We start from the raw sequence: 21,228 nt of genomic DNA, 5'->3' as shown, positions 1-21,228 counted from the left end.
CTGCACACGGAAACGCCGTTTACCTTCCCGCTATAAAGCGGTACCTATTTATCTACTTGCTCTCTGACGTGCTTTCGAACTGCTAGGTGGGCAGGAGCTGGGACCGAAAGATGGGAGCTCACCCCGCCGCGGGGATTCAAACCGCCGACCATACGATCGGCAAGTCCTAGGCACTGAGGTTTTACCCACAGCGCCACCCGCGTCCCTTCCTTTCCACTTTAAAGGTAAAGGTAAAGGTACCCCTGCCCGTAAGGGCCAGTCTTGACAGACTCTAGGGTTGTGCGCTCATCTCATTCTAGAGGCCGGGAGCCAGCGCTGTCCGCAGACACTTCCGGGTCACGTGGCCAGCATGACGAAGCTGCTCTGGCAAGCCAGCGCAGCACACGGAAACGCCGTTTACCTTCCCGCTAGTAAGCGGTCCCTATTTATCTACTTGCACCCGGGGGTGCTTTCGAACTGCTAGGTTGGCAGGCGCTGGGACCGAGCAACAGGAGCGCACCCCGCCGCGGGGATTCGAACCGCTGACCATGCGATCGGCAAGTCCTAGGCACTGAGGTTTTACCCACAGCGCCACCGTGTCCACTTACCCTCCCGCTAATCCTGCAGAGGATTATATAGGATGTACGAAGCAGCTAGCTCTGTGCTCCATTGCTAAGACCCACAAAAAGAGCATCTGTTGTGAAGCACCTTTGCATCTCTCTCACCTGTCTCGGAGGCTTCGCGTTTTGGCCTGGATAATCCCCAAATCCCACAGCGCCAGGTTTTTGCGGGGGTCGCACGCCTTGTGCCCATAAACTTCGATGGCCAAAGCACCATCAGAAAGGTACTCCATGAAATCCTCAGTGATGTTGACGGAGAATTCCTAGGTCACAGAAAAGAGAGAACAATTGCAGCACTTCAGATTTAGTCTCTGTTCCACTGATACATGAAGCCTGCAAAAAAATAAGACGCTAGAAAAGTTTCGACTGTGCAAAGCCAAGAATTGTGCCCAGGAATGCTTGAAATCAACAGCTCAGAGATGCAAAAATTTACAAGAAGCTCGAATCAGTGTGACCTAACCGTTTTGAGCTTTGCTTTGAGATTCCTTTGAATTTAGAGCAATTACGATTTCCACCCCCCTTAAAAAGTACAGTGGTGCCTTGGTAATCAAATGCTGAAAACCCAGAAATAAGTGTTCCGGTTTTCAAACGTTTTTCGGAAGCCAAACGTCCAATGCGGCTGTTGGCTGTTGTTTCTGGGGCACCTGCACCAATCAGAAGCTGAGCCTTAGTTTTTGAACATTTTGGAAGTCAAGTGGACTTCCGGAACAGATTAAGTTTGGGGCTTTTGTTTTTGCTATTTATTTTGTGTTTTTGAGGCTTTTCCGGTTAATTTGTCTTTGTGGTTGCGGAAATGTATTAAAGCCCCCCATCCAAACAATGACTATCATCAGTGCAGGAAAGGATTTTTTTTTTCATTTTTATCATCTACAATACTGCTTTATTTATTTTATAGTTCAGTACATTGATCATTAGGGACGTGGGTGGTGCTGTGGGTTAAATCACAGAGCCTAGGACTTGCCGGTCAAAAGGTCAGCAGTTCGAATCCCCACGACGGTGTGAGCTCCCGTTGCTCAGTCCCTGCTCCTGCCAACCTAGCAGTTCGAAAGCACGTCAAAGTGCAAGTAGATTAATAGGTACCACTCCAGCGGGAAGGTAAACAGCGTTTCTGTGCGCTGCTCTGGTTCGCCAGAAGCGGCTTAGTCATGCTGCCACATGACCCGGAAGCTGTATGCTGGCTCCCTTGGCCAATAAAGCGAGATGAGCCCCGCAATGGTCAGGAGTCTCTTTACCTTTACATTGATTATTGCTTTCATTTTATGGATCAATGCTCTCATTAGATCATAAAATTCATGTTAAATCGCTGTTTTAGAGGTTGTTTTTAAAAGTCTGGAACGGATTAATCCGTTTTGCATTACTTTCTATGGGAAAGCGCGTCTTGGTTTTGGAACGCTTTGGTTTTGGAACGGACTTCCAGAACGGATTACGTTTGAGAACCAAGGTACCACTGTAAGCCACTCCTCTGCTCTGTACAGTTTTCACCGGAAGGCACCAAGGCGCAGGCAACAGATACTCCCACAGCGTAAAAGCCCTCACTTTGCCCGCAGGGACTAAAAGCAGAAGCAAAATTACATTGCAGTGATCGAAGACCACCATGCCCCGCGGCTCCTTGCTGACGGGAGACAGAGAGGGGTCCACTTCCGGGGCCACCGTCACGGGTTCCATCTGATCCCAGAAGGAATACTTGCAGAAGACAAAGTTGGAGAGGTGTTGCGGCAAGCCGGTAGCCTGAAGGATTTTGATCTAGGAGGAAGCAAACACACACACGGAGTCACGTTCCAACTGTGCAATTATACAGCAAGCTTCAAATTGCCGTATTTTTCGCTCCATAAGACACACCTGACCATAAGACGCACCTTCTCCCGCTGGAGCCTTGGCAACGGGACAGCGCCTGTGGCTCAGTCAGCCTGCCCCCATAGGCGGTGGCGGTGGCGAAACTGGATTCATCGGGTTTCCCGGCGGCTGCACCAACAGCCGCCACTCTTTTCAATGAGCCTCAGTCTCCAGCTGCAACATCTATCTCCCTGGACAATGTTTGCTCAGACATTACTCGGTTCTGGCGCTTGCACCTCTCTCTCTCTCTCTCTCTGGCCTGGCATTAAGCAGGGGGGTAGGGTAGAGAGAGAGAGAGCGTCCACTTGTCTAGATCAGGCGTTGTTGTTGTTGTTGTTGTTGTTGTTGTTAATTTGTACACTGCCCTCCATCCGAAGATCACAACACAAAAATGCAAAACGAGAACAGAGCAAAAGTGAAGGCCGCTGCCTCGCCTTGCAAAAAAACAAACCCCAAAGTGATGCCTGCCAGCCTTGCTTGCTCATCCAAGGGATAAAGAGACCCGTTCCCTCTACTTAGTAAAGGTAAAGGGACCCCTAATCATTAAGTCCAGTCGTGGCCGACTCTGGGGTTGTGGCGCTCATCTCGCTCTATAGGCTGAGGGAGCCGGTGTACAGCTTCCAGGTCATGTGGCCAGCATGACTATGCCGCTTCTGGAGAACCAGAACAGCACACGGAAACGCCGTTTACCTTTCTGCCAGAGCAGTACCAGAGCAGTACCTATGTGGTTTAACCCACAGCGCCACCCGTGTCCCTTCCTCTACTTACAATAATATTAATAATAATTTATTATTTATACCCCGCCCATCTGGCTGAGTTTCCCCAGCCACTCTGAGCAGCTCCCAATCGAGTGTTAAAAACAATACAGCATTAAATATTAAAAACTTCCCTAAACAGGGCTGCCTTCAGATGTCTTTTAAAAATAGGATAGCTGTTTATTCCCTTGACATCTGACGGGAGGGCGCCACCACCAAGAAGGCCCTCTGTGTGGTTCCCTGTAACCTCACATCTCGCAATGAGAAGTCCCCTGTTCCGCCACTGCCATGGACCACACACAGACATTTCCCCTTACTTTTCAGGAGGGAAAACGTGCATCTTACGGAGCGAAAAATACGATAAAAGCTTAAGCTGATTTGCTGAGACTAAAAAAAAAAAAAGAGAGAGAGAGACGATCTTCTAAACCGGAAGGCTAAATAGCTGGCTGCATTTGAGTAAAATATCCCATGAAATGGATGCGGGTGGCGCTGTGGGATAAACCACAGAGCCTTGGACTTGCCGATCAGAAGGTCAGCGGTTCAAAGCTCCCGTTGCCCAGTCCCTGCTCCTGCCAACCTAGCAGTTCAAAAGCACGTCAAAGTGCAAGTAGATTAATAGGTACCGCTCCAGCAGGAAGGTAAACGGCGTTTCTGTGCGCTGCTCTGATTCGCCAGAAGCGGCTTAAGTCATGCTGGCCACATGGCCCGGAAGCTGTATGCCGGCTCCCTCTGCCATTAAAGTGAGATGAGCAACGCAACCCCAGAGTCAGCCACAACTGGACCTAATGGTCAGAGGTCCCTTTACCTTTTTATCCGATGAAATAGATACGGATGATAACGCAGAATGAAAATCCCCACTAGGGGTCACTGAATGACCAGTTTTGGGGAGGCACAGCTGGGGTTTGTTTTGGGGGGGGGGTGGACCCAAAGGATTTTTCCTTGGCTGTCTTGATGCACACGTACTTCCCGAATGGAATTCTACTGGCACACTGTTCCAAACAATAATATTTCATATCGGACTCCACTGGAACTGCTCACAGCTCGGACTGCTGCTGCTGTGGTCTCATCCAGTGACCAGGGAACAGTTGAGAGGGGCATTTCTGGTTAATTTCCTGGGTATCCTTGCAGTTTTGACAGATTCCCTGATGGCCCATCTAGCCCTGTATCCTGTTTCCAACGGAGGACAGTCAGGCGCCTTCACAAAGTCCTCACGGGAGGCGTGGAAAAAGGACAGCGCTCTTCTAATGCAACATCAGCATGCGCATTTATTTTATTTTATTTTTGTTTCATAAAATGGATAAAGCGCTCAAAGTGGTTTTCAAAAAGGATCAAGCAATAAAATGGCCACTAAGGGAAATCAAGAAGCAGTTTAAGGCATTGGAAAAGTTAAAATGGCAAGCTAGAAACATTCAGACGAGCCTAAAATAACAAGGGACTAAAAACGGGCAGACTTTTCTAAACAAGTATACAACGAAGGTGCCTGCCTGGGATCAATAGTCAGGGAGATGTCAAGGAAATAAACAACTATCCGATTTTTAGAATACATCTGAAGGCAGCCATGTTTAGGGAAGTTTCTAATGTTTGATGTTCTATCGTGTTTTTAATATTCTGTAGGGAGCCACACAGAGTGGCTGGTGAAACCCAGCCAGATAATAAATTATTATTATTATTATTATTATTATTATTATTATTATTATTATTATTATTACAGTGGTACCTCGGGTTACATACACTTCAGGTTACATATGCTTCACGTTACAGACTCTGCTAACCCAGAAATAGTACCTCGGGTTAAGAACTTTGCTTCAGGATGAGAACAGAAATCGTGCAGTGGTGGCGTGGTGGTAGTGGTAGGCCCCATTAGCTAAAGTGGTGCTTCAGGTTAAGAACAGGTTCAGGTTAAGAATGGACCTCCAGAACGAATTAAGTACTTAACCTGAGGTACCACTGTATTACTCTTTCAAAGGGTTGCTGCCACATTAAAAGATTGAGTTCTGACCAACATGGAATGGGCATCATGTGGCACCTGGACCTATTGAAGCAGTCGAGTGGGCACATATATTGGCAGTGCCAGATTTACGTATAAACTAAACAAGCTATAGCTTAGGGCCCCACTCTCTTGAGGGGCCCCCAAAAAGTTAAAGGAAAAAAACCTGGATGTACATTTCCAAACTATAAGATAGAAAACAAATTGAATAAAACCTACACATAGCAACAGTGTTTAGTGTTATGTAGGCTCCTGTGATGTAAGTCATGGACCCCGCCTGCTAGCCTGCTCCCTATAATATCCCTGGTTTGCTCCTTTCTATATATAGGGTGCCTACATTCTGCTATTTATAATTATTAGTAGTTTGCACCATATATTTACACCTATTATTATTTCATGTTATAGCAAGTTTCTAGAGACTAGATTATGAGTCTTTGGAAATTGTGTTTCTAAAGGAACTTTTGTCATTGCCAAATGCCAAGGTGTTTGCATTATTAAGTTTGTTACGAATAAAAAAATCATTTTACGTTAGAGCTTAATTATTTCACTATTAATATACCTCTTCTTAATTGTATTTCACTACTAACATACTTCTTCTTAATTGTATTTCACTATTAACATACGTCTTCTTAATTGTACAGTATTTCACTATTCATATACTTCTTCCTAACTGTATTTCAGTTCAACAATTATTGATAAAATACATATGTGCAAATGGCTTTAGATACCTACGAGGTCCGTAAATGACCATACAGCATACAGTGGTACCTCTGGTTGCGAACGGGATCCATTCCAGAGCCCTATTCGCAACATGAGCAGAACGCAAGCTGCATCTGTGTGTCTGCGCATGCGTGGTCGTGATTCGCCGCTTCTGCTCATTAGGGCCTTCTGGCGGTTCCCTCATTGCGAGAAGCAAAGCTACAGGGAACCAGGCAGAGGGCCTTATCGGTAGTGGCGCCCGCCCTGTGGAACGCCCTTCCAGCAGATGTCAAAGCGATAAACAACTACCTGACATTCAGAAGACATCTTAAGGCAGCCCTGTTCAGGGAAGTTTTTAACGTGCGATATTTTACTGTATTTTTGGTTTCTATGGAAGCCGCTCAGAGTGGCTGGGGAGGCCCAGCCGGATGGGCGGGGTATAAATAATAAATTATTATTATTATTATTATAGGTCATTTTGAGTATCTGCGCATGCGTGAGCGGCGAAACCCGGAAGTAACCCTTTCTGGTACTTCCGGGTCTCCGTGGGACGCAACCTGAAAAGATTTAACCTGAAGCAAACATAACAAGAGGTGTGACTGTATATTCAACACAAAAAACAGCGCCAATTTGTTGTTGACAAAGAACAGCTGGACATATAAAGGGTCCATTACCTTCAGTAGCTTAGGGCCCCATCAAACCTAAATCCGGCCCTGCATATGGGTCACCTATGTTGCCTCTGTAGCTATCAGACACCTAGTTGCCCGTTTTCTGTGCCTAGGTGCTTCCCAAAGGGAAGCGGGGAGCACTGTCTCTGCAAACTCACCATGCATGCCAACTTGTGCTCCTGCAGGTCATTCTCGCCGAATCCTTCCATGCCGTCCTCGCCTCCTGCAATGCGCTCCCCAATCTCCCCGCTCACCCGCACAACTTCGACGTGGAGCCGTCCGGCCACCTGTAAGGGGGGGAATAAAAACGCCAGGGTCACGGACCGGCCAGATGTATGCCGAGAAGTGGCGGGGGGCCGAGTGGCCGGGGAGCAGCCCCTGACCCCCCGCTTTGACACCCAGGAGGGGGAGATTTTTAGGAACCCAAAATAAAAATGCAACCCAAGACAAACCGTAAACTATTTCTATGCAAAGTCCCAGAATGCCAAGAGGCGCCACCAGTAAATACAGAGAGTGTGTGGATGGTCCAGGAATCAGCATGGTTTTACATGAGTAGAATGTGTCCTTTTATTTAAAACACATCACTGGGTTATTTGTGGGGCCTGCCTAGTGTGTTTACATGAGCAGAATGTGTCCTTTTATTTAAAACGCATCTCTGGGTTATTTGTGGGGCCTGCCTGGTGTTTTTACATGAGCAGAATGTGTGCTTTTATTTAAAACACATCTCTGGGTTATTTGTGGGGCCTGCCTGGTGTTTTTACATGAGTAGAATGTGTCCTTTTATTTAAAATGCATCTCTGGGTTATTTGTGGGGCCTGCCTCGTGTTTTTGCATGAGTAGAATGTGTGCTTTTATTTAAAATGCATCTCTGGGTTATTTGTGGGGCCTGCCTGGTGTGTTTACATGAGCAGAATGTGTCCTTTTATTTAAAATGCATCTCTGGGTTATTTGTGGGGCATATGAATTTGTTCATTATTTTTTTTGCAAAATATACTCCAGCCCCCCACAAGGTCTGAGGGATGGTGTACTGGCCCATGGCTGAAAAAATTTGCTGACCCCTGTCCTAGAGCGTGGGTGGGCAAACTAAGGCCCGGGGGCCGGATCCAGCCCAATTGCCTTCTAAATCCAGCTCACGGATGGTCTGGGAATCAGCGTGTTTTTACATGAGTAGAATGTGTCCTTTTATTTCAAATGCACCTCTGGGTTGTTTGTGGGGCATAAGAATTCGTTATTTTTTCTTTTTTTCAAAATATAGTCCGGCCCCCACAAGGTCTGAGGGACAGGGGACCGGCTCCCTGCTGAAAAAGTTTGCTGACCCCTGGCTTAGGTCTCCCAGGAGAAACCCACCTCTCCTTTCTGATTGATGATGGGCACAGCGTACTGCAGCTTCACATCGTAGAAGAGGGACTCAAGGAAGACGTTCGCCACGCCGATGAGGCTGTGGTTCTCCTGCTCGTCGTAGAAAGGATCCGCTCTCCGGAAATACGACCTCATGACCTGGATTCGTGAAAGGGAGACAGGCGGCAAAGCCCTATGGTGACCAGATCCACAGACAGCTGCCATGGCACTATCTCACAAGATTGAGAACGGCGGATCTCGCTTTCTATTCCGCCTTTCCTCCCCGGGTAACCCAGGGTAGCTACACAACTTTGAAAATGAAAGCGGTATGGATGTACTATTTCACAAAAAAGCATCTCTGTCCATGCTGGCAGGGCCCATGTGGTCCAAAATATCTGGAGAAAGAGTACGGCTGACCTTTGTATACAATAATAATAATCAAAGAACCTCTTTTGGGCTTCTGGGATGGAAAGGAAAATGAATGAACTTGTGGTGCCTGGATTGAACATCAGCTAGCTGTGGGAAGAATAACTAGATATTACACGGGATTGAACACTGGACTACAGTGGTACCTCTGGTTAAGAACTTAATTTGTTTCGGAGGTCCATTCTTAACCTGAAACTGTACTTAACCTGAAGCACCACTTTAGCAAATGGGGCCTCCCGCTGCCACCGCACGATTTCTGTTCTCATCCTGAAGCAAAGTTATTATCCCAAGGTACTATTTCTGGGTTGGCAGAGTCTGTAACCTGAAGTGTATGTAACCTGAGATACCACTGTATTATGAGGAACTCTTGTAGGTACAACTGACAGAAGTCACTTTTTACTCACCTCTTTCTTTCCCTTTATTCTATCATTTTTATATATTTGCTTGTTTGATTTCTTCTTCATTTTCTTTCTTATTCGTTGTCTTGTTTCTGTTTTTTTACCGTTATGTTGAAAAGCTTTATTAAAACTATATCTGGTCCATGGGGTCACGAAGAGTTGGACACGACTAAACGACTAAACAACAACAACATATCCATGGTTGGCCCAAGGCCACACCTCATACAGCCTTTCCAAACACCTGAGCCCCCCCCCCCGGGTGTTGCTGAGACTACAACTCCCATCAGCCCCAGCCAGCGTCGCCCAATGGATGGTGGGAATTGTAGTCCAACAACATCCGGGGGAATGTCAGGAATCGCTGACCTAGCGCACCCACGGCAGGGGCGAGATTTGAATTGGGAGCCTTCCTAACATTCTCTCACGCTGCGACGCCACACCCCGGGGATGAGGAAGCAATGTTGTGGAACTCCAGCTCCCATCATATCTGGCCACTGGTGGGAACTGTAGTCCGAGGGACCTAGAGAACCGTTCTGCTACTCAGGAGAAGCGGCAGCTCCATACCAGGTTGTCTTCCTCGCAGTCCTTCCATTCTTGATAGAGGTCCCTCATGTCTACCAGCCGATTCTCCAGCTTCTCCAAGGACCAGATCTGCTTGCCTTTCCCTTTCCTCCGAACTTGGATGGCCGGCTCACTAAGGATGGCACCTCGCTGCAGGGGAAGAAAGGACGAAGGAGGAGGAGGGGCGGGGAGCAGAAATAAAACATCAAGGTAGAAATCAACTTGGGAATGCGAATGGAATTTCCTTTAAAACACAAAGCAAACTCACTCATAATGCACCCAAAGAGCAGCTAGAACTGGAATGTTTCCATGTTGCATGCAATATACCGTATTTTTCGCTCTATAAGATGCACCAGACCACAAGACACACCTAGTTTTTGGAGGAGGAAAACAAGAAAAAAAATATTCTGAATCTCAGAAGCCAGAACAGCAAGAGTGATTGCTGCGCAGTGAAAGCAGCGATCCCTCTTCCTGTTCTGGCTTCTGGGATAGCTGCGCAGCCTGCATTCGCTCCATAAGACGCACACACATTTCCCCTTACTTTTTAGGAGGGACAAAATGAGTCTTATAGAGCAAAAAATACGGTAAGTATTGCACATGCTGGAGAAGATATTTGATCCTTTATCTATGAAGAGAATACATATCGTGAACCAGTAGGCTGAACGGAGGGCAAACGGCAGCTTGTTAAGATGAAAGCCTTTGATCGCTTAACCTCTTTATTTTTCCAGAAAACCCCTAGACAGCGGTACCTTGCTTTGCATACGTCTTGGTTTGCATACATTTTGAATTACAAACAAGTCAAAACCAGAACTGCATGTCCTGGTTTGCAATCATTTTTGGGATTACAGCCCATTTTATTTTGGATTACGAACAAAAAGAATTTTGGAGGCCTCATTGGCGAAAGCGCGCCTTGGATTACAACCTGTTTTGGTTTACAAACGGACCTCCGGAACGGATTATGGTTGTAAACCAAGGTACCACTGTACAGTTTTATAGGTAAAGGTCAAGGGACCCCTGACCATTAGGTCCAGTCGTGACAGACTCTGGGGTTGCAGCGCTCATCTCGCTTTATTGGCTGAGGGAGCCGGAGTAAAGCTTCCGGGTCATGTGGCCAGCATGACTAAGCCGCTTCTGGAGATCCAGAGCAGCGCACGGAAACGCCGTTTACCTTCCCGCTGGAGCGGTACCTATTTATCTACTTGCACTTTGAGGTGCTTTTGAACTGCTAGGTTGGCAGGAGCAGGGACGGAGCAACGGGAGCTCACCCCGTCACGGGGATTCGAACCGCCGACCTTCTGATTGGCAAGTCCTAGGCTCTGTGGTTTAACCCACAGCGCCACCCACATCCCTGTACAGTGTTATACTGTACCCCATACAGTGATACCTTGGGTTTTGGACCCATTCCATTCCGGAAGACCGTAGACTTCTGAAACGTACGAAAACTGAGGCACAAAGGGCTGTCTGCAAATGCAATGGAGAAAATTGGGGGGAAACTCAACAGAAGCTGTTCAAATTCCAAGACGCGTTCGAAAATGGAAGCATTTGCTTCCGGGTTTTCGGCGTTCGAAAACCAAAACGTTCGGCTTCCGAGATGTTCAAAAACCAAGGTACCACTGTATTCTGTTGTAAAAGCATATGGCGTACCTAACTGATCGTGCAAATAAATAAGGTGTATGCTTTGGGGTTGTTGTTTTTTAACTAAAGCTGCCATTTTGGGCCTAAAAATACAAACGCTCTAAATCAATACATAATAATCATCGAAATTCCAGCTGGCCGAAGGAATCCATTCTCGAAAGACGGTGGATGTGGCTGGGCTGGTTCCTCACCTTTCTGTTTGCGTTGAGGCTGGAGGCTGGGATCTGCAGGGTGACCTTGTATTCTGTCCGTTTGTCCATCTCTTCAGCGATGAAGCTGGCTTCTCTCACATACGAGTTGGCCTTCATAATCTGCTCCCTCAGCTTCCTCAGGCTGTGGGTCAGCATCTCTTCCCTTTGGGGAAAGAGGAAACCGTGTGATTTGGAAAAGAAGAAGAGTTTGGATTTGATATCCCGCTTTATCACTACCCTAAGGAGTCTCAAAGCGGCTCACAACCTCCTTTCCCTTCCTCCCCCACAACAAACACTCTGTGAGCTGAGTGAGGCTGAGAGACTTCAGAGAAGTGTGACTGGCCCAAGGCCACCCAGTAGCTGCATGTGGAGGAGCGGGGAAGCGAACCCAGTTCACCAGATTACGAGTCCACCGCTCTTAACCACTACACCACACTGGTATTTCAACAGCTGCTAAGGATGCAAATCTCAAGGATCAGTTTTGAATTTGCACCGGGTGTTGTAATACGGCTACACTACGGCATGCAGCTGAATTGGAACATCTAACCAGAAGCTCAACTGTTTATGGGACCTCTATGCTGGTATCTGAACGGGGCAGGAGGGGTTTTGCAACTTCCATTGTCATTATAATTCCTAGATTTAGAGGGACCACCTTGTTTAAGAGCTCACAGTAAGCTGTTTGCCACTTTGAACTATGGTTTTTAGATCATGGTTTGGAGACGAACCATGGTTGTCACTAACCATAGTTTACCCTGTTGGGACACCATGGTAAGCATGGGTGGTGAAACTGTGGCTGTTAAAGTGGTTGTTGAACTACAATTACATCATCGCAGACCACTGGTCATAATGGCTGGGGCTTTTGGAAGCTATATAGCGTCCGAGAGCCACACACCCCTCCAGTAAACCATGGCTTGTATGAACCAGGAAGTGGGAGGACAGAGCACACAGGCCCAAAACATGTCCCTGATGAATAAGCCATGGATTTGTCATCGTGCCTGGATGGGGTCACAATGCACCTATAAAATACAAAAGGCTAAGGTTGCAGTCCTCAACTCACTTACCTAGGGATAAGTCCCACTTATGCTGAGAGCAACAGTCTGTGATAGATTGCCATGCTCTGAGTGTTGTGGACTGCCAACCTTACTATATGCTTGTGAAACATGGACCACTTATAAACGCCCTCTCCAACTCCTCGAAAGATTCCATCAACGGTGTCTCCGCAAAATTTGACACATCACTTGGGAAGACCGGCGAACTATTATCAGTGTACTGGAAGAAGCATGGATCATCAGTGTCGAAGCAATGAATCTTCAACATCAACTTTGTTGGACTGGTCATGTTGTGCGAATGCCTGATGATCGTCTTCCGAAGCAACTACTCTATTCCGAACTTAAAAATGGGAAGCGTAATGCTGGTGGGTCAACAAAAGAGGTTTAAAGACTGTCTCAAGGCAAATATTTAAAAATGTAGTATAAATACCAACAACTGGGAAACACTGGGCTGCCAGCGCTCCAGTTGGAGAACAGCCTTGACCAAAGGTGTCATGGGCTTTGAAGACACTCAAACTCAGGACACAAGGGAGAAACTTGCTAGGAAGAAGGCACGTTCTATAATTTATTATAGAATGCAAGGGGGAAAAGGTAGAAAGAAATATACAGAGGTCGAATTGCTGTGGAGGGAAGAAGAGTGGGTGATGGGTTGTATAATTATGCAACTGTTGTAATTTAGATATTATATTTTATGTGAGGGAATCATTGGGAATTTTGGTTATTATGTGTCAGGGAACTGCCATCGGAGCCAGAGGGAGAGGGAGGGCTCCAGAGGGATTCCGGAGAGTGTCCCAGGAGGGAGAGAAGCAGCCCATCTTTTGGGGAAGGAAATCAGCGTAGCACCAGTGGAGAAGGGGGGCAGATGGGGGAATTGGCGAGGTGGCTCCATGACTCCTCGCCGGATACCAGCGGGGAGAGTAGGGGTCCTCCGCTGCCCACACCCTCCCTGCGCAGAAGGCTTCCGCGCAGGGAGAGTAGGCGGAGACTGGGCGTCAAAGAGCTTCTTTGCTGGAAGAAGTTCAAGAAACGCCCACTGACGGATTCTGCCAGCGACTGAGACAGCCACGGGTGAGTGGCTGTCCGGACAGAATAGGGTTCACCCAGGTAACTCAGCAAGGTGTGACGACGACTTATGCACGAGCAACACCTAGAACCATTACATTATGTATATATGTTAAGTTTCAATAACGATCTTCAAAAAAAATTTTTTTTTAAAAAGGCTACAACTTCTACGCAGTTGCTCCTCCCACTGAGCTGCTGTACTCCCTCCACTCACCTCTCTTCCGCCCACTGCCGAAGTCGCTGCTGAGCGTTGGGAGAGTGCCAGGAGAACCTGTCCATGGTGCGGAAGTGCTGTTTCTCAGGGGAAAGGCGCCTCCGGAGCTGCTCCAGCTCGTGCTCGTACATCAGCCTCTGGCGCTCCAGCGCAGTCCGCTTCTCCTCCTCATGCTGCTGCTCCAGGCTTTGCAAAATTGACTGCATGGGATCTAGGAAAGCAGAAGAGTTTGTTTCAGTCGGACGCGGGCCACAGGCTCCGCAGAGCTCAATGGTATCCACAGAGGACCATTCCATCAACGGTATCTCCGAAAAATTGTACCCAGCACTTGGGAAGGCAGGCAAACTAATGCCAGCGTAGTGGATTCATAATTGACTTCTGACTTCTGCTCAGTGATTGAAAATAAGACCTTCACGTCAAATCTGACTATGGACTTACATGAACTTATCTCCATTCAGAAACTCTTAAAAGGTAAAGGGACCCTGACCATTAGGTCCAGTCGTGGCCGACTCTGGGGTTGCGACGCTCATCTCGCTTTATTGGCTGAGGGAGCCGGCGTACAGCTTCCGGGTCATGTGCCCAGCATGACTAAGCCGCCTCTGACAAACCAGAGCAACGCACGGAAACGCCGTTTACCTTCCTGCCAGAGTGGTACCTATTTATCTACTTGCACTTGATGTGTTTTTGAACTGCTAGGTTGGCAGGAGCAGGGACCAAGCAACGGGAGCTCACCCCATCGCAGGGATTCGAACCGCTGACCTTCTGATCGGCAAGTCCTAGGCTCTGTGGTTTAACCCACATTGCCACCCGCCTCCCCAGAAACTCTTACTGTATCTCTAATCCTATAATGAATTATTGTGTTATACATATCCTCATAAGTTTGAGTTTGTAATCTCTGATTGAGTTTGTAATATCTGAGTTTGTAATCCTTGTCAGAATACATACTGTTGAATGGATTAGTTTTCGCTACAATTGACTATTGATTTGTAAGGACCACTCCCACTATTGAAACTTATATTGGCCAGAGTTCTTGGTGTGCTTTTTTCTTAGCGTACTGGAAGGAGCAAAGATCACACATGTCGAAGCAATGTTTCTTCAACATCAGCTTCATTGGGCTGGTCATGTTGTTCGGATGCCTGATTATCGTCTTCCAAAGCAACTACTCTATTCCCAACTTAAAAATGGAAAGTGTAATGCTGTTGGTCAACAAAAGAGGTGTAAAGACTCTCTCAAGGCAAATCTAAAAAATGTAGTATAAACACCGACAACTGGGAAACACTGGCTTGCAAGCGCTTCAGTTGGAGAACAGCCTTTACCAAAAGTGTCCTGGGCTTTGAAGACGCTCAAACTCAGGATGCAAGGGAGAAACGCGCTAAGAGGAAGGCACGCTTGGCAAATCCACACCGTGATCAACTCTTGCGTGGAAACCAATGTCCCCACTGTGGAAGGATGTGTGGATCCAGAACTGGCCTTCACAGTCACTTATGGACTCACTGTTAAAACTGTGTTCATGGAAGACAACCTTACTCGGCTACGAGGGATTGCCAAAGAAGACAGAGAATCACAGAGAGGCACCACTCCTTACAAGCCTCGCCCTAGGTGCATTGCTTCAGAGAGCAATCCCATGCAATGCTTGCTCAGTGCACCTAGAATCATAGAATCATGGCATCATAGAGTTGGAAGAGACCACAAGGGCCATCGAGTCCAACCCCCTGCCAAGCAGGAAACGCCATCAGAGCACTCCTGACATATGGTTGTCAAGCCTCTGCTTAAAGACCTCCAAAGAAGGAGACTCCACCACACTCCTTGGCAGGAAATTCCACTGTCGAACAGCTCTTACTGTCAGGAAGTTCTTCCTAATGTTTAGGTGGAATCTTCTTTCTTGTAGTTTGGAACCATTGCTCCGTGTCCGCTTCTCTGGAGCAGCAGAAAACAACCTTTCTCCCTCCTCTATGTGACATCCTTTTATATATTTGAACATGGCTATCATATCACCCCTTAACCTCCTCTTCTCCAGGCTAAACATGCCCAGCTCCCTTAGCCGTTCCTCATAAGGCATCGTTTCCAGGCCTTTGACCATTTTGGTTGCCCTCCTCTGGACACGTTCCAGTTTGTCCGTGTCCTTCTTGAACTGTGGTGCCCAGAACTGGACACAGTACTCCAGGTGAGGTCTGACCAAAGCAGAATACAGTGGCACTATTACTTCCCTTGATCTAGATGCAATACTCCTATTGATGCAGCCCAGAATTGCATTGGCTTTTTTAGCTGCCACGTCACACTGTTGGCTCATGTCAAGTTTGTGGTCAACCAAGACTCCTAGATCCTTTTCACATGTACTGCTCTCAAGCCAGGTGTCACCCATCTTGTATTTGTGCCTCTCATTTTTTTTGCCCAAGTGAAATACTTTACATTTCTCCCTGTTAAAATTCATCTTGTTTGTTTTGGCCCAGTTCTCTAATCTGTCAAGGTCGTTTTGAAGTGTGATCCTGTCCTCTGGGGTGTTAGCCACCCCTCCCAGTTTGGTGTCATCTGCAAATTTGATCAGGATGCCCTTGAGTCCATCATCCATGTCGTTAATAAAGATGTTGAATAAGACTGGGCCCAAGACAGAACCCAGTGAATTCAGAGCAAGAGCACCTATGTTTCTGAGCACAATTCAAAGTGTTGGTGCTGACCTTTAAAGCCCTAAATGGCCTCGGTTCAGTATACCTGAAGGAGTGTCTCCACCCCAATCGTTCTGCCCGGACGCTGAGGTCCAGCGCCGAGGGCCTTATGGTGGTTCCCTCATTGCGAGTAGTGAGGTTACAGGGAACCAGGCAGAGGGCCTTCTCGGTAGTGGCACCTGCACTGTGGAACACCCTCCCTTCAGATGTGAAGGAAATAAGTAGCTATCTTATCTTTAAGAGACATCTGAAGGCAGTTTTTAATATTTAATGCTGTATTGTTTTTAACACACAATTGGAAGCCGCCCAGAGTGGCTGGAGAAACTCAGCCAGATGGGCGGGGTATAAATAATAAATTATTATTATTATTATTATGCTCCTTACCGTTGCCACCCAGAGCTTTCATGGTGACCTCCATCTGCGCATATTCGTAGCTGAAGTTAATTTCACTGGAAACCTCACTGGAACTGTCCCCATCCAAATCCAGCTGCTCTGAACTGTTGCTTCCTTTCATGGAATTGTCTTTGTCGTCGTCCTCGGCTTCCGACTTCTTTTTCTTTTTCGGCAAATTCAGCCTAGAAAGGAGGGAGGGGTCCCATTAAAACTGGTTGATGCGAAAGATTCCCGCACTTCAGGGGGTTTGGACTAGATGGTACCTTCCATCTCTACAATTCTATGACCTTTGATTGAATTACAGGGTTATAATATAACTCTTGGTATGCCCCACGGAGGACCTTAAGGTCCATAAACAGCAACACCCTAGAGGTCCCGGGCCCTAAGGAAGTCAGATTAGCCTCAACCAGAGGCAGGGCCTTTTCAACACTGGCTCCAGCCTGGTGGAACACTCTGTCTCATGAGAACAGGGCCCTGCAGGATCTGATTTCTTTCCGCAGGGCCTGTAAGACAGAGTTGTTCTGCCTGGCCTTCGGCTTGGAATCAACTTGATTCCCTCCCCCTCTTTCTTTTTTCCTTTCTCCTCCTGTGATGGAACTCCTATTTGGGGACTTCCCTGGCTTTTTTCTGGCCCACGTAGGACCAGTCTGGATAGTTGGCCTTGGTGAAGACTTGACGTTTTTATCCCCCAAAAAAGTTTTTGATTGAGTTTCCACTGAAATGAGGCTGCATTTTAATGTTGTATTTTAATCTTGTTTTTTAAGTTGTATTTCAAATCAATTGTTTTTATATTTGGTGTTAGCCACCCTGAGCCCGGTCTTGGCTGGGGAGAGCGGGGTATAAATAAATTTATTATTATTATTATTATTATTATTATTATTATTATTATTGCAAATGTTCCTGCGCCATGCAGGGAGGTGCCAGCCACTGCAAGCAGCAGGTTTTGGTTCTAGTAAAAGTTATGGAGCAGGAGATCAACACCTTTTATTGTTCTTTTTGTTTCAACCCACAAGGTAGAATTCGCTCTTAGGCAATCCTTGCTCATATCAGTAAGGCTGCTTACCCTAAGGTCGAGCCCTCTAGGCCAAACATGTCCAAAGTCCGTTCCGGGGGCCTAATCTGGCCCACCGATCGGTTTAATCCAGCCCCTGTGGCAGTTTATTTCCTGGGGTAAAATCCTAAAAAAACCTCAATCCTAAAAAAAAAGGTTAACAACTTTGGTCGGCCCTCACAGCCCTTCACTTCATCAAATCTGGCCCTCTTTGAAAAAAGTTTGGACACCACTGCAGTCTAGGCGATTTCAACTACCATATTTTTCGCTCTATAAGACGCAACTTTCCCCTCCTAAAAAGTAAGGTGAAATGTGTGTGCGTCTTATGGAGCAAATGCAGGCGGGAGGCTCTGCTCAGCGCTCCCTGTAAAGAGCGCACCGAGTGTGTATGGGGGGCTTGGGGGCTTTTCCCTGAGGAGGGAGAAGGGCTTTTTCCTCGGGGAAAAGCCCCCAAGAGCCACACACACGCTCCATGAGCTCTTTAAAGGGAGCGTGGCTCTTGGGGGAGCCTTGATCCCGCTGCTCGGAAGAGGCTGTGCGCGGCTATCTCATAAGCCAGGACAGCAAGCGGGATTGCTGCGCTGCGATCCCCATTGCTGTCCTGGTTTCTGGCTTAGCGCACGGCTCTTGCAGGAGATTACTGTTTTATCTGTTTTATCTGTTAAGGAGAATTCTTTCTATTAACATTTAAACTTAAGATTAATCAAGCAATCTGCTTTTAAGGGCAAAGTGTTGACATTTGAGCTTACTTTTTAAACTGCGGCAGTTGCTACAGCTCAGGCTTAAAATTGGCAAAACTGTAAAGCTTTTAGCCATTCCAATGACATGTTCAAGTGCGTCTCAACACTAGCTTTATGTTAAAAAGGGACATTGCAGCTGAAAAAAGCAAGGAGCTTCATTTTGTACATAGATTTGTACGCTGTTCTCCCATTTTGTTCTTGGAAGATTAAATGCTACTACTTGTGTAAGCCTGCCTTAATATAGGTAGCTAAAATTTGTCAAGATGTCTGCAGCAGTTTGTCAATAAAGTTTAGTCCTCTTTTAATAATAATAATAAAAATTATGTGTGCCTTATGGTCAGGTGCATCTTATGGAGCGAAGAATACAGTACAACTCCCATCAGTCGCACTCAGCCTCAGAGGTGTTCCTCCCAAACCTCTGGAGGGCACAAGGTTGGGAAAGGCTGAGATAAGGCATGTGCAGGCAAACATCTGGGAGGAAAGCGCTGCGTTGTTACCTGGCAAGAGGGCGTGTGCCGCTCAAGTTTTCAAAAGCCAGAATTCCTCTGGTGAGCTCTAACCAACCAAACAGCTCTAAGGATTATATCCTTCAAACAGAAAACCACAGACACACCCTCCTCGCCCCATTCCAGATGGATGTGCAGCTTTTATCCGGAATTAAAAGGCACCCAAGGGAGTTATTAAAAAATCACAGGGATTCATCTGCAGTGCCAGAGGTCAAGGGAATCCTACAGGCCTAGGTGTGGACTTGCCAGGCTCCTGGTTTTTAAAGATTTTTTGCAATGCTTTTAAATTAAACCAGGACACCCAGTGACATAGCACTGCAAAGGTATACAGTGGTACCTCGGGTTAAGTATTGTATTTTTCGCTCTATAAGATGCGCCAGACCACAAGACGCACCTAGTTTTGGGAGGAGGAAAACAAGAAAAAAAATATTCTGAATCTCAGAAGCCAGAACAGCAAGAGGGATCGTTGCGCAGTGAAAGCAGCAATCCCTCTTGCTGTTCTGGCTTCTGGGATAGCTGCGCAGCCTGCATTCGCTCCATAAGACACACACACATTTCCCCTTACTTTTTAGAAGGGAAAAAGTGAGTCTTATAGAGCAAAAAATACGGTACTTAATTCATTCCAGAGGTCTGTTCTTAACCTGAAACTGTTCTTAACCTGAAGCACCACTTTAGCTAATGGGGCCTCCTGCTGCCGCCGCGCCGCCAGAGCACGATTTCTGTTCTCATCCTGAAGCAAAGTTCTTAACCCGAGGTACTATTTCTGGGTTAGCGGAGTCTGTAACCTGAAGCGTCTGTAAGCTGAAGTGAATGTAACCCGAGGTACCACTGTACAGCCTTCTTGCAGCCTAATTTAAATGTCAGCCTCCACCGAGGTGCTGAAAAACTCAAGGTACACTGGTGTGCAATGCAGTCTTGTTATTCTGATATGGAATGGTTTTGCTTTTATTACAGTGGACGCTCGGGCTGCGAACGTGATCTGTGCGGGATGCACGTTCGCAACCCACATATTCGCAACCCACAGCAGCGCATGGGTTGTGATTTGGTCTTCTGCGCATGCGCCGAAACCTGGAAGTAACCCATTCCGGTACTTCCGGGTTTCGGCGGTCCATAACCCGAAAAAATGCAACCTGAGTCGTCTGTAACCCGAGGTATGACTGTACTTTAATTGCACGTGTTTACTCATCGTTATGTTTTTGCAATCCACCCCGGGGCCACTTGGTCAGGGGTGGCTACAAAAACCAATAACAAAAATAAACCGAAAAGGAGGGTGTAGAGATGGGAAGGAGCAGCTATTAAGAGCGGATCTTCCTCCCTCTTGACTGCTGGGACCCATTAAATCAGGGGTTCCCAAACCTTTTCAGGTCAGTGCCCCCCGGGTTCCATAAACTCACCCCAGTGCCCCCTCCTCTATAAAAAGCATCACTCAGAACAGCTGTTTGCATGACCCACTAAGGAATGGCACCAGAAAAGTCAGAACGGTAACAGTTAATTGCATGTTCATTCAAAGTCCCAATTAGAACTATTTAATTTACTGAATGGGACGCAGGTGGCGCTGTGGGTTAAACCACAGAGCCTAGGACTTGCCGAACAGAAGGTCGGCGGTTCGAATCCCCGCGACGGAGTGAGCTCCCGTTGTTCGGTCCCTGCTCCTGCCAACCTAGCAGTTCGAAAGCACATCAAAGTGCAAGTAGATCAATAGGTACCGTTCCAGCGGGAAGGTAAACGGCGTTTCCGTGCGCTGCTCTGGTTCACCAGAAGCGGCTTAGTCATGCTGGCCACATGACCCGGAAGCTGTACGCTGGCTCCCTGGGCCAGTAAAGCGAGATGAGCACCGCAACTCCAGAGTTGGTCAGGACTGGACCTAATGGTCAGGGGTCCCTTTACCCTACCTTAATTTACTGAACAAAACTGATGAACTTGACCCAGTGATACCAGCTTTTCAAAGTCTGATAGTCATTTACACCTCCAGTGACCCCCTGCCACCCACTTTCCTCTTAGCGCTCGCCCCACCCCGGTAATTCCCCCCAGGGGGGGTGTACAGCCCACTTTGCATTTAATTATGTCGACCATATGGAGGACTCTCACATGGGCGCCATTGCCATTCTAAGAGAACGAGAGAGGTGTTCACGGTGCCTCTTTTCCGAGAAAAATAGCGCTGATTCCATGTGCCTTGAAAGGCAAACGCATTACTTGCTAACATCAATATGCAAGCTAGCCAAAACCCCAGCTTCATGAAATCTACAAACCCCGATCTTAGACTCCCTCTCAGTTTTAGAGAAATCATTTCCCCTGCCCTGAATACACGCACTTCTAAAAAGCTAAGAGGGCCTCCTCTTCTGCCTGCCTCTGTAATTCAAGCACTCGAGTAACCTACTTTGAAAACAAAACAAAGAGAAGAAAAACTGAAGCAAGGATCAGGAACCCGCCATGAAATAAATTGGTACCTCGGACAACACCCGT

General features: G+C 47.1%; 1 protein-coding gene across 1 annotated transcript in view; it reads right to left on the bottom strand.

Moving 5' to 3' along the window:
* Positions 1-21,228, bottom strand: part of KIF13B (kinesin family member 13B) — a 191,009-nt gene that overhangs the window by 68,511 nt on the left and 101,270 nt on the right. Inside the window, exons 14-21 of the mRNA XM_081855981.1 lie at positions 16,460-16,650; positions 13,413-13,623; positions 11,088-11,250; positions 9,265-9,411; positions 7,889-8,038; positions 6,700-6,828; positions 2,172-2,342; positions 705-862 (exon numbers count right to left, since the gene is read on the bottom strand). Of these exons, the coding sequence (XP_081712107.1) occupies positions 705-862; positions 2,172-2,342; positions 6,700-6,828; positions 7,889-8,038; positions 9,265-9,411; positions 11,088-11,250; positions 13,413-13,623; positions 16,460-16,650 (1,320 nt within the window). The remainder of the gene's footprint in view (positions 1-704; positions 863-2,171; positions 2,343-6,699; positions 6,829-7,888; positions 8,039-9,264; positions 9,412-11,087; positions 11,251-13,412; positions 13,624-16,459; positions 16,651-21,228) is intronic.

The sequence above is a fragment of the Podarcis erhardii genome (assembly GCF_964252035.2).
Source record: "Podarcis erhardii genome assembly, chromosome: 3".
Lineage (NCBI taxonomy): Eukaryota > Metazoa > Chordata > Lepidosauria > Squamata > Lacertidae > Podarcis > Podarcis erhardii.
The sequence above is the reverse complement of the archived record's forward strand: the minus strand, read 5'-3'. Positions and strand labels throughout refer to the sequence as shown.